Here is a 13,048-nt window from a genome sequence, read left to right as displayed (position 1 = left end):
AATCTCATGGTGTGTAACCCGTAATGTACATGTAACATAACTCTTACATATTTATATATCAAACTAAGTCTCCACTCAACCTAAGTACGTATAAAATACCCACATTTGTTTCTATATTTTATTTTTCCCTCATTCCAAGTGCATGAATTAATATGCATATATATAGATAGATAGATATGACCTAAACAAGAACATAACTAGTTAATAAGGTTAAATAGTAGTCATTTTTCTTCCCTTTAATTCCCCCTACACAAAGAAGGGATTAATGTCTCCTTGCTGAACATCAATGGAAGTGTTATAAGGACTGTTGATTTGAAGCAACTCTTCAATCATTTGCAGTGCAATTCTTTCTTCTTCATCCATCATCAGTGCTTCGTGCACATATCCCTCCTCTTTTCGATCTGTGACGTTAATCGAATCCACGACTTTTGCTCCAAACTGGTCATGATGATCAACAATATCTTTGCTACCATCACTTTTCTTCTTGAACTCGACCCTCATAACCCATTTGGAATCAGAAGTCGGGCCTGCGCGTTTCTGCCACACTCCGATCCTTGAGTTCTCGATATCGAGCCTCAGACAAGTCAGTGATGGAGAAGGTGCCTTGCTGCATTTCCTCAGCTTCGCATAAAGGATTTCTGACAAGGGTTTCGATGATGGATTCTTGTTGACAATGTCGTTCTTGCTACTCTTCGATTCGTCGGCGTCGTCGGGGTTTTGAATCACTGGAAAGTTCGTCTTTGCATTCCTACCGTTCATCAAAATGGCTGCTTCATCGTATGCTCTTGCCGCCTCCTCTGCTGTGTCGAATGTACCCAACCACACCCTTTTCTTCCTGAAATTAATATTTAAACCAAATTAGCTAACTTCATAAATATGGATATATATTAACTGAGAAACAAATACAATTAACTCATCTTTGAAGAAGAAAATGTATATCAAATATGCATGTTTCATCGACCCTTCTCAAATCTTTAACAAGGTGTATGCATGGAATTACTGTTAATGTTTAATTAATTCTATATTAGAAAAGTTTGTAAAAGAAATCATATATATAAATTATACAAACACTCCTGTAAAACGGTTTCACGGGATAATTAAAGTTACACTTACAGTAAAGGGTGGCGAATTTCAGATACCCAAGAGCCCCAATGGCGTTGCCTCACACCTCTGAACTTCTTGGAATGAACCATTATTTCTTCTTAAATATATTCAGAATTCTACTGAAAGCTAATGAAGTTTGATTGTATATTAATTATGAATATCGAAAGCAAAGTGAGATGTGTTATATATATAGCATTGGATTGGTCAGTGTACGGAAGACTTATAATTAACAAGTGAATTACTTGCACTTGAAACTTAATTTAATGATTGGACTCTTCATCATTGTGTGCAACCACATTATTAAATCCAAGATTTGACTACTAAACTTAATTATTTGTTAGTTTGCATGTGAAATTATTTTTATTATATTGGGTAAAATTCAAAACGTACGTTATATGTATTCTATGCTCATGTATCAAAATTGCAAGTTATATATATAAATGACTCGATGGAGACCACACAGAGCCGAGAGGAAAGTGACACTACAAGAAAAGTGAGTATTTGCAGCGCGACATCAACAGTGCACAATAAAAGCACGCTGTCAATAATATTATTTACGGAGATCTTATGGATCTATATATATATATATCCATAACTCGGTCTATGATTGAGATGAAAAATAATATTTTTGACATAAAAAATAATATATTTACATGGATCAGATCGTGCAGGAGATCTGTATCACAAAATTGATTTATGAGATGACCTCATGCATGCATATAATTGTTTTTGTGTTAATGAAAATGATATTACATTTATAACATTATATTATATATCTTAGTATTCATACTATTTAATTAAAATATACTATTTATATTAACTAATTTGCAATCAATTCGATGAATTTTAATTATTTTTATAAACATATCCTCAAATCCTCCTTTTTTTTAAAAAAAAATTCTCTCATCAAATTTATCTCCAACAATATTACAAAACTTATCTATATCTATCATTCTCTATAAACTACCATATATTTGATCAATTCATCCAAATTCTCTAATATTTTATTTTGATATATTGTAATTATTAATATTTTAACTAATTTGAAATTTATAAAATAAAAAAAAATTTACTCTTAATTTTTTAACATATGATTAATTGTATATAACACGCGCATCACTTGTGTTGGGTTCACTAATACAAATACAGTGTTTTACATCAAAATTTTGATCGTGGATAGTAGTAATAGCAATAATAATAATAAGTTCATTAAAAGCCTAACAATAATGAACAATATCTTTTTAATAGGGGATTAGCGAAAGTTGTCTTGAGAGATAAGGTAAGGACTGAGTAGGGTGTGGTTACATCTAATCGATCCATAGAGTACTTCATCTCCCACATGGAACCAAATTAATTATTAATATCGGATACCAAAAAAAAAATTATCGGTTTAATTATCAATTGATTGTTTTCTTTTTTTTTAACCTTTTTTTTCTTGTTGAAAATTCTACCTTATAATTATTGATACATACTGAGTCATTTAGCTAGATAATTATGTCTGACTTTGAATCTTTTATATATGTGGATAAATATTGACAACTCTACTTAAAATACGTCTAATTTAACGAAGTTAAATTAGCACAGATATATAATAGCACGCGGCCTGATCACTCATAAAAGGGTATGCAAACTCAATATTAATTGACAAGAAATAATAACTCAAAAACCAACTTAATCATAAAATTAGGAAAAAATAATTCAAATCAACTTTAACAAAACGCATAACATTTCAGATTCATATCTCAAATAGGTTGAGCTTGAACAATGAACCCAATAATGCATGATTATAGATCATGAAGGCCTAATTAGCTTAGTGGCCTCGAAAGATGACCTAATAATGTCACCTAATTTGACCATAAGAACTTTCTCAATTAAAATGTTGGATTTAATCTTTTTTTTTTATTGTTGTTGTTAATAAATGGGACTAAGTTAAAGTAGGTGGGGTTACGTATAATTGGTGTAGAAGGGGAAATTAGGGTACAAGGAGAAGAGGGTCAAAAGGGCAGTAATTTCGTACCGCAAGAAAGTGGTCTACCTATAAATTTTAGAGCCTTTCAAATTAAAAAAAAAAAATGGATGTTGACTATCAAAAAATGACGTATCAATTAATGACAGTACCATGTGAAGCCGCCACCCATGCTTCTTAGGGCTGCTCATCAATTGTCACATGATAATGATTTTAATAAAATGAAAAACATATAGTAAAAATTTTAAAAAAATATCCTTTAAATTTATATACATATAATTTTGATATGACCAATGTATAGAGTCTATCAGCTCATGAGATGACATCAACTTATTGAATATAAATCATGTCACCTCATATATGTTCACGTAATACTCATGTTGAGTACTCAGCCCACGTATTATATATATAGAGTTTTGTTATTCTGCCCATTCACTGTGCCCATCTAATGTGTCTACCATGAGGTGGCACTCAACTATTGGACGCACAATTCATCACATCCAATAGTTGAGTGCCACCTCATGGTGGGCACATTAGGTGGACACGGTGAGTGGGCAGGATAGCAAAATTGTATATATATATATATATATATATATATATTTATAATGTATATGTACATGCACATACTGACATACAAATCATGTATGATCGATGGGTGCATGGTTGGTGGCCACATTCTTGGATGCAAAGTTTTTGGCCTACAAGTGCATGTTCATTAACTTTTCTAATTAGGGTTTTCCTTTAAAAAAAAAAAGAAAAAAAAGAAAGACGCACACACTTCTAAGGGTTAATTCTCCTTAATTCCTCCATAGTCGACATCGATTATCAACATACAACTTTTAAGGGTGGGGAACGTACGAGATCGTTGAGGTAAGAAGAAGGGGTTTTGAGGCTCGGGCAAACGAGAGTGGGCGGTAAAGACCAATATATTCAATACGCACAAAGAAATATTACTTCGTTTTTAAATATATATATATATATATAGGATATAATATGCATTTTATTTTTTCGTTGTCTCAGATATGTAGTCAAGTTTCGGTATTAAGTAGTATTTGTTTTTAATAATATATCTGCATTAAATAAATCTTAGAAAGATGTGCAAATTGCAATAATTGTTTGGATAAATTTAAATAAATATAAAATATGTTTGCAAAATTTGTATTGACAATGTTATTCTAAATATGTGCAAAAATAAAACAAACTTATATATTTGAGACTGATATAATATAAACACACAAGAAAAAAATCATGAATTTTTTAAATTTTGAAAAGTTGGATGTACGGTTAATTTTTTAATAAAATATTTTTTTAACATAATAAGATAGAAATTTAAATTACTTGTAAAGATATTGTTGAGGTGCAATGATTGTCCATGTTTGGTAGAGCGATCGAACCATGACGCTTGAGCTACTGTACGGTTTAAAATATTGAAGTTGCATCATTAACACTGGCTACAGATTCTGATAAATCCTACAAACACCATTATCACCAGCTATAATTTTTGATAAAACGACAAACGCCCGATATTATCGCTATACAAAACAATTTGTGAGGAAAAAAAACGGAGCAAACCGCTCGTTAGTTATTGAGGTTGATATAGCTTTGGAGTTTTCGGATATAAGGGTAAGCACTTGTGATATTATTTTGTCCACTTCTTAAAAATTAGAGATGACAACGAAGATAATTTAGCCAAATAATCAATGGGTGGAACAAACTTCTTCTTTTTTTCTTTTTGATTTAGCCAAAAAGAAAAAAACTTCTCCTTAAGTACTGGTACGTAAGGTCTGTAAGCTGAACCTTGCAACGTAGAGTACTCACGTAGTGTAAGGTGAATCTTGCAGTGTAAGGTGCACACGTAGCGTAAGGTGAACCTTGCAGCGTAAGGTAAACACGTAGCGTAAAGTGAACCCTGTAGTGTAAACTGAAATTTCGTGGATCGTCACCTGCGTCACAAACAAACGTCAGAGGCACCGGGAGGTTCTCTGGCGTAGGCACTCCGACGCTCAAGTCAGCCAAGAGCACAATGATTGTAACGCCCGAAAATTTGATTACGTAAATCCGCATGCATAATTAGGAAAATAATTTATTTAAAATTTATGAATTTGGGTTAAATGATTTTATGTGAATTATTTGCATGGTTTAAAAATTTATTTTCACTACAAAAAAAACATTGATTTAGCCACGATTTTTATAAAATCGTGGTTAAATAGCCACGGTAACCACGGTTTTTTAAAACTGTGGCTTTTGAACCACGGTTTTATAAAACTGTGGTTGAATAACCACGGTTTTCCTAAACCGTGGCTAATTATAGCCACGGTTTTAAAAAACCGTCGCTAAGTAACCACGGTAAAAAAACCGTGGCTATTTTTAGCCACGGTTAAAATAAAACCGTGGTTATTTAACCACGGTTTATACAAAATCGTGGCTAAATTTAGGGCATTTAACCACGATTTTATTAAAACCTTGGTTATCCTCAATTATTTATTTTCCCCTGTCATTTTCTACCATTTCTTCTTTTTTATATCACAATCGCCATGGTTAAATAACCACGGTTTTAGGGAAAACTATGGTTAATTATAGCCACGGTTTTCTTAAAACCGTGGTTATTTAGCCACGGTTTTTAAAAACCGTCGCTAAGTAACCACAATTATGGAATTTATGGATTTTTAAGTAAATGCATTATTTTATCGCGTAGACGGAACCGTGTACGAACGAGATGTTAAACTTTCATCCAAAATATTTTATAGACTTTAAAATATTATTTTAAGATATTATTTCATGAAAATTTTAGTATTTTTAAGTATATGTGTATAGTATTCCATTTTTTCCCAAATTAAGCTATTTTATTGACTTTTAAGTGCTTTTAAAAATCCATTAAATCAATATTTCGAGATTTACATCTTACCATCAGATTTATATAGTATTTATGAGTTTTAAATTGTATTTTTATGGTATGCTAATTAAATTAATTAATTAGTATTATTCTAATTAACTTCTACCCAAAATCACTCCCTAATCCCACGTTTCATTCCCTTAGCCGCCTCTCCCATCTCTTCTTCATCATCTTCATTGTTTTCCATCAGAAAACAGCCTCCATAGTCGTGAGTTAGAGATTTTTAAATCGGTTTGGTGATTCATTCGTCCCGGAGCATCCTTCACGCGTCGTAGGCTTCAGTTTTGTTCAAATCTTCAACAAAGGCTTGTTTAATTCCTTTTCTTTACCACCATATAAGCTATTATTTTATTTTACATCAGAAACTTTGTGGTTAATGTGTTGGACATTCAGATTTTTACACAGTAGGCATCCTTCTTCCTATCTTGCTCTCATTTTGCTTGAATTCTTGTTGCATTGTCACGTTGTTAAGCCATGGGAGGGTCCAGCCTGTTGTTGGCCGTGTATATGCATGGAAGAGGGTCTCTAGGGTCGAGTGGTGTGGTCGGTTTGGGGCTGGAAGGGTCTGAAGCAAAGCCTCTTCTTCCTGATGCACCAGATCAGGCAGGTTCAGGGTTTTGAGGAAGAAGACTTTGTTCTCCTTCCTCAGTCCACTATTTTGCGTGAGGTTTGAAGGGTTTGAACCCTCTAGATGTTGGCTATTGAGAAGTGGTTTCACGGTCATTGGTAGTTGGAGCAGGGAGAACGAGCGGATTTACGGTAACCGCTCAAGGCTGCGCGTGAGCTGGGGGAACAGCCTGTTGCAAGGCTTCGTTCTCCTACCGGTGACCACCGTTTGGGCTGATTCTTGGCTTGATGCAAACGTCTGGGAGCAGGCTAGATGTGGTTTGTGAAAATCTGGCCAGTGGTGGCCGGATTTGGCCGGCCGAACGCCGGAAGTAGCTGCTACTCGTGGCAGCAGCTTGAGGGAAAGGGGGTGATCGGGTTTGGGCTTGGGGATGGGCTGGGCGAGGGCTTGGGGGTCCGGGTAGGGTCCGTCGGATCATGGGTCAAGTTAGTTGGGTCCGGGTCCAGGTTAGGTGAGTCGGGCTCGGGTATTTTAATTTTTAAGTAATTATTAGTTTAAGTATGTTTTAGGCTTTTAAAATTAAATAAAAAATTATTTGGAGCTCCAAATAATTTTATTTGGGCCTTAAATAATTTATTTAAGTTAGTCAAATGATTTTTATTATCTTGGGAGCCCATGGGAATTTTTGGGTCAGTCCGTGAATTTCAAGGCCAGTCTAGGAATTTATTGGGTTAATTAAGTTAATGAGCTTAAATATTTTTATTTAGGCCCAGTTAATGCTTAGAAATTTATTTGGGTTAAAATAAGAATTTTGGGCTTAGTTTAAGTTAATGGGCTTAAATGTTTTTATTTAGGTCCATTTATAATTAAGAGCTTTTATTTAAAAATTAATTAGCAATTGAGCTTGTAATTAGTAATGAGCCGCATTAAGATTTTATGGGCTTAGAGTGAGTTATCAGCAGTCTGGACCAACCCATGAAAATTTACTAAGTTCGAAATATATATTTAATTTATTTTATGCATGAAAGTTATTTTTAAGTATAAGTATCTTTATTATGAAAAATTAATTAAATATATATTACGGACATCTTTTCAGTGCATGCATACATGAAATATTCAGTTATATATGATCATGATTAAGAGTTGAGCAATAAAATATTTTTATGATGGGAGTTGAAGTGGTGTGACAACACAGTTCAGAGGTGGTTTACCACCAGCACAGTTCAGAAGGTAGTTTACTACTGGCATAGAGGTGACTTGTCACCGCCACGTACGTTAGTTTAAGAGACTGATCAGTCGGCACAGATTTAGTCACACTCATGGATATAACCATAGACTGTTTAGAAAGTAACATGCTCAACTATATTCAGTAAGCTCAGTATGTTCAGTTATGATTATGTTCATTCAGATACCCATGATATTTTTATCATGCATGCATGTCATGTACGTATATGTATTAGTATGTTTATGTGATGCATTATTTTAACCCTTGTTATGATAAAAATTTAGACATGTTGAGCCTCTAGGCTCACTACGCTTATATGATGCAGGTGATTATGATGATAACACAGTAGCTCCTACCGGGGGTGAGGGCCTATGAGTTCACCTGCAGATGGCACCCGTGACCGTTGCTATCAGAGTTTTTATGTCTTTAGATTTTTTTCAGTTCTTTAAACACGTTTTTCCGCATTTATATTATTATGGTGGTTTCAAAAGTATTATCTTATTTACGTGTGCATGACGTATGAATTTTTGTATGGGATTCTATTTTAATAATGCATGATACAAGATTTTTATTAAGTATTTGATTAATATTTATATAAGTTATTTATCAAGTCTTTATTCAATGTTTAATTTTAGTGTTTATACATATATGTATGGGCATATATGTATAGTAATATTTTTTTAAAAATTTTTTTGTTAGTATTTTATTAGATCGAGTTGTTTCAATGATAATCTTCCAAAATAAAAAAGTTCAAGTTAGAGAGAAAAATGAGGATGTTCCTTAAAAATGAAAGACACATCTATTTATAGATGTTTAGGAGTGTTAAATGGGCTTGGGCCTTCTCATCTTGAGCTTATTTTGTTAATTAATATATTTGGGCTTCTATCTCATCACTTTTCTTTTTTTTCCTTTTTGTTTTTACACGAATTGTTTTCCTATTTTTATAGCATAATAATGCATAATTCTATTCGACGTCATTAACAGTATTACATCGAATGTACAGATTGCTCTTTTATTAATGTATAATTTTTTTCAGATCCTATATCGATAAAAATATAAATTTTCTACATCCACACAGTAAGATTGAGTAAGAAAACAAGAAAAATCTTGCTTGAACATTCTATGGTTCTTGTAAGTTGGGGGAATTTTAACGTAATGTTAGACAATGTTGGTTTCTTAACTACAGTAAAGACGCGTGTTCAAATACCGTGTAGCGAATGCGACGTTTTTTTTTTTTTTTTTTTAAAAAAACAAAATTAAATTTCAGACACCCGTTTAATTTTTATGAGATAAAATACAAATTTTCAATATTTTACATAAGATTTCAGTGAAAAAAACTCAACATAACTATAATGTGTGTTGCTAAAATGAGTAACACTGTAAAATAAAAATATATTGTCATCTAACTTTCGGTTTAGTTCAACCTATCTTAGGGGTATTACCCTAATAATAGATTTAATAATCTATGATTTGTCATGTCAGCATTATAATATTAATTATGCATATGTGTTGAGATGTAGGTTTTCAGATGTATGTTTTAAATTTTAAGTTTGTTATTTTTTCCGACGTGATATTGATATTTAAAAATATTTGATCATTTGGTATCAACGTGATGTTGACATATAAAATTAAAAGATATATGATTTATAATTTACTATATTATAATAGTTGACACACTTAGAAAAACCGTTTATGTGTGGACATTATCTTTTGTTTCTACTTTTGCCCCTCATTTACTTTTTTTGTTATCCATAATTACATTTTCTACCCATAACCCCACTAAAAACCTCCCACATTCCACCTTACACATTTAAAAAAAACGCATTTTTTAACACACGCGAAACGTGTGCATTTTGTCGCTAGTGATTTATAATGAAATTTTACAACATAGTCCGCACAAAAGGGGGAAAACAAATATAAAAATGTAATTTTTTATTTAAAAATTAATTTCAAAATTTTTTTAAAAATATAATGATAATAATAAATTTCAAAACGCTCAACCAAAAAAAAGAAAACAAATCACTCGATTTCCTAAAATTTCTGGGGAAAAAAGAAATTGATGTGTTGATATTGATATTGACGTAACGAAAGCAAAATACCCTTTTTCAGATTTATTCGTATTCTAGGTGTTTGGAGAAGAAGCGTTCTCAGTGGTTGCTACAGCTCGTGCTTTTCATACCTCATCTTACGCGGTAAAACTAGTTTTCCCACCTCGCCTTTTCATTGTTTTATCCATAATATTGATTTTTCGTACGAGTTATTGCAAGTAGTTTTTGAATTGTTAACGGGATTTGTGAAATATCGACAGGGTTTATGCTGATCTGCTAAAGCTCTCTGGTTAGAGAGTTCTATGATCTGGGAAGAGGAATTCATGTATTGGAGTGTTAGTTTAGGTATACGATGCTTGACAGTTGTTTCTGTTCTTGGATCAGTCATTTCCTAGCTTGTATGGGGTATGTTGTCTGATTTTAATCCTTCTTTTTTAAAAAAATTTCGCCTAATTGTTTTCTTTACATAATTCAAAAGTTATCTGTTGTGATGAAATATGAATTGGGTTTGTGCTGATTGGTTTTCTTGCTGATTCTGTGTTTGAAAGTTTTTCTTTTGTCAAGTTTTTCATGGTAGTTGTAGGAAACTCCATTTACTGAACCATGGGATTGTTATTATCTCAACAGAACAGTTGTAATTTCATTATCATTGGCTGAAGCTGATAACTTTGTTCTTCTTAGAAACACATGTTATCACTGTCTCTACCGTGATGTGAATTTAGAATGTGGAATTTTTATGACATTCATTTGTATTGTTTCTTGCATGGAGTCCCCAGAATTATCTCACAACTTGATTTGTGTTGTAAACTTTTTCGAGATAATAGCCATAGTGTTGAACCAGTCTTGGAGCTAGAAGGCAGATGCTGTTTTTATCATATTATTTGTTTCCGTATGATCCAACAGCTTAAAGTGGTTGCAATTGTAATTAAAGGTTTATATAATATCAAATGTTCATCATTGCCTGAAATCTACCCATAACATGTTATTACAAATGCGTAAATTAGTAATAAAAAAATCCTTCATCTTGTGGCAAATTTGTTTATTATCTTTTGTTTTGCTTTTCAAGGGGTCGAGGCTTGATTCCCCTCTATGAATTTTATGTGCGGGTTGGTTCTAAATCGACCTCTGATCACTTGCCTGGTGTTTATTAAAAAAATGTCATAGTATATTTTTTGTGTAAAAAATTGGTTAGATAGTGTTGTTTATGTGTAGAGGTGCAAAACTTCTAGTAAAGATTATGTTAATTTTAATTATGATGCTTTGCGCGAAAGACACCTGTTAAGTCAATTTTTGACAATACACGTCATTTAGCACAACGATTTTTAGTGATATACAAAAGGTATGTGAGTCCACATGAATTATTGTCAAGAATTTGTCTTGGTCGGTGTCTGTTTGACCATTACTCTAATTTTCTAGTCATAGAAGCATTTCTGGCAAATGTGTATAAACATGGTTTGTAACAGAACAGAAATTGTATCGGTTGCTGTGTTAAATCCCTGACAATTATCGGAGATGAGCGATCGAAAGGACTAAAAATTCAAGGACAGGCAGGGAATAAACCAGCCATTTCAGATGACTTCTGGAGCACGAGCACATATGACTTGGACAACGGCACATTTCCATCCCAGAAAAGCCTGTCATCCATCAGTGTATCCAGTGGCATTGGCAGCTCCAGCCATTCTGAATTTGTAAATCATGGCAAGTCTATTGACTTTACTCTTGGAAAAAATTTGATGGATATATATTGTGAACAGTGCATGGCATATACATGAATCCGAAGCCACACTCTTAGAGTATGGTACCCGATTAAGACCGAGGGACTCAGAAGCACTATTTCTTTGTTTTTAATATTTTTGTTGGTTCTGGCAAACATTGGAAATACGTTCAAACTTTCTTGTTATCGTTGTTTCTACAATTTTGTTTATGTCACACAGGTCTTATGCTCTGGAACCAAAGCAGGCTTCTGTGGGTTGGCACACAAAAGTCTCAGCACCAAGGAAAAGTTAGGGAGGCGGTATTGAGGTACATAATTATGCATACTTCTGTCTTGAGCTGTATATATGGATGAATAGCAAACCTTGTGTCAAAAAATATGGTGGATCAACTTCTTGGCATTGTGATCCTAATTTGTGCTAAATGCTGGTTTATTATATTATAATGTATTCCTCGTGTTATGCCTTTTGTTGATTTCTTTCACGCATTTTAATGCACCTTGAGAGTACAACTTTTGGTTTTTGACTAACTCTGTATATTAATAGTTGGAATGCGACTTATGAAGGCCTGTTGGGGACTAGCAAAAGGTTTCCTCAGCCTGTTCCTCTCCATGTGAGTCAGTTATCCAGTTATTAGTGCTTTATTCGTTTCTGTTTCTGATGTTTGTATCACGGAAGCTTATTAAGAAACCACATAACTCTTCATACCAGGAAATGGTTGACTTCCTTGTTGATATATGGGACCAAGAAGGATTATATGATTGAGGAAGGTCTTGTTTGAGGTGGATTATTTCTAGATTGGTATTTTCTGCAAGTTTGACCTTACAACAGAATTCAATGTACAGTTTGAAACAGAGAGGGGGTTTGAAATGTTGGAAAATCGGGTGCTTTCAAGTGCCATCATATTGCAAGCGTGTTGTGCCATGATATTGTGATTTTAAGTAGTACCATACTACACTTGGTCTGAATCTATAACATCATGTGGCGAAAGCCATTCGTGTTTGATGTTAGCGAAAGCCATTCTTGTTCATTACCTCTTGTAGAATTGGTATGAGGTTTGTAGCACTGCCCACCGTATGGGTGCCTATTTTGGAATGCTCTAATTTATTATAGTATTCAATGGATACTTCCATTCTCCTGATCTTCTCTAAAACCTTCTCTTTGTCTTCATGCCCTCAACTGCCTTCCTTGTGCACTGTTATTAACTTGTTATTACTATGTTTTCATGATAATTAAATTAAGCCAACGAGGGTATTTCTTTATATAAAAATTCTCCGCTGCCCAACCAATGCTGCATAATTCGTCATCAACAACTAAAACCCGGTACCGTGTTTTAGTAATACGAAAAATTTAAAAAAAAAAAAACAAAAACCCGATACCGGATTTTAGTGATCGGGGACGAAGTGGGCAGGAATGGTTGGACAGCTGATAATTACTCTTTCTTTACATATATATATATATATTAGTCAATGATAATCGACAATTTTTAATTATTAAATTTTTTTGAATGATATTTTTTTTAAAAAAATTAT

The 13,048-nt window shown here is 33.2% G+C and overlaps 2 protein-coding genes across 3 annotated transcripts; one reads left to right on the top strand and one right to left on the bottom strand.

The window, feature by feature from the left end:
• Nucleotides 1–246: 246 nt before the first annotated feature.
• LOC140873120 (ethylene-responsive transcription factor WIN1-like) lies at nt 247–1,193 on the bottom strand. Its single transcript, XM_073276099.1, has 2 exons — nt 1,114–1,193; nt 247–835 (listed from the first exon to the last, which is right to left on the bottom strand). The coding sequence occupies exons 1-2, from the start codon at nt 1,191–1,193 to the stop codon at nt 247–249; spliced, it is 669 nt and encodes a 222-aa protein (XP_073132200.1).
• An 8,603-nt stretch (nt 1,194–9,796) lies between these two features.
• Nucleotides 9,797–12,657, top strand: LOC140873227 (uncharacterized). Of its 2 annotated transcripts, XM_073276272.1 has the most exons (6): nt 9,797–9,948; nt 10,065–10,209; nt 11,273–11,502; nt 11,739–11,826; nt 12,063–12,129; nt 12,228–12,657. In XM_073276272.1, the coding sequence occupies exons 2-6, from the start codon at nt 10,157–10,159 to the stop codon at nt 12,279–12,281; spliced, it is 492 nt and encodes a 163-aa protein (XP_073132373.1). In that variant the 5' UTR covers nt 9,797–9,948; nt 10,065–10,156; the 3' UTR covers nt 12,282–12,657. The 2 variants fall into 2 exon arrangements, with proteins under 2 accessions (XP_073132373.1, XP_073132374.1); XM_073276273.1 differs by lacking the exon at nt 9,797–9,948 and having other exon boundaries at nt 9,987–10,209.
• Nucleotides 12,658–13,048: the final 391 nt, after the last annotated feature.

This window comes from Henckelia pumila, unplaced genomic scaffold (genome assembly GCF_033568475.1).
Source record: "Henckelia pumila isolate YLH828 unplaced genomic scaffold, ASM3356847v2 CTG_525:::fragment_3, whole genome shotgun sequence".
NCBI classification, from domain to species: domain Eukaryota; kingdom Viridiplantae; phylum Streptophyta; class Magnoliopsida; order Lamiales; family Gesneriaceae; genus Henckelia; species Henckelia pumila.
This window is presented reverse-complemented; position numbering and strand designations above follow the sequence as displayed.

What these genes read in the sequence shown, in the direction of transcription:
- LOC140873227 (XM_073276272.1), top strand. Translation starts at nt 10,157, where the DNA reads ATGCTTGACAGTTGTTTCTGTTCTTGGATCAGTCATTTCCTAGCTTGT. An exon ending in CATTTCCTAGCTTGTATGGG is followed by an intron (nt 10,210 to 11,272) that starts GTATGTTGTCTG and finishes GTAACAGAACAG; the next exon opens with AAATTGTATCGGTTGCTGTG. An exon ending in GTTAGGGAGGCGGTATTGAG is followed by an intron (nt 11,827 to 12,062) that starts GTACATAATTAT and finishes GTATATTAATAG; the next exon opens with TTGGAATGCGACTTATGAAG.
- LOC140873120 (XM_073276099.1), bottom strand. Translation starts at nt 1,193, where the DNA reads ATGGTTCATTCCAAGAAGTTCAGAGGTGTGAGGCAACGCCATTGGGGC. An exon ending in GAAATTCGCCACCCTTTACT is followed by an intron (nt 836 to 1,113) that starts GTAAGTGTAACT and finishes TATTAATTTCAG; the next exon opens with GAAGAAAAGGGTGTGGTTGG.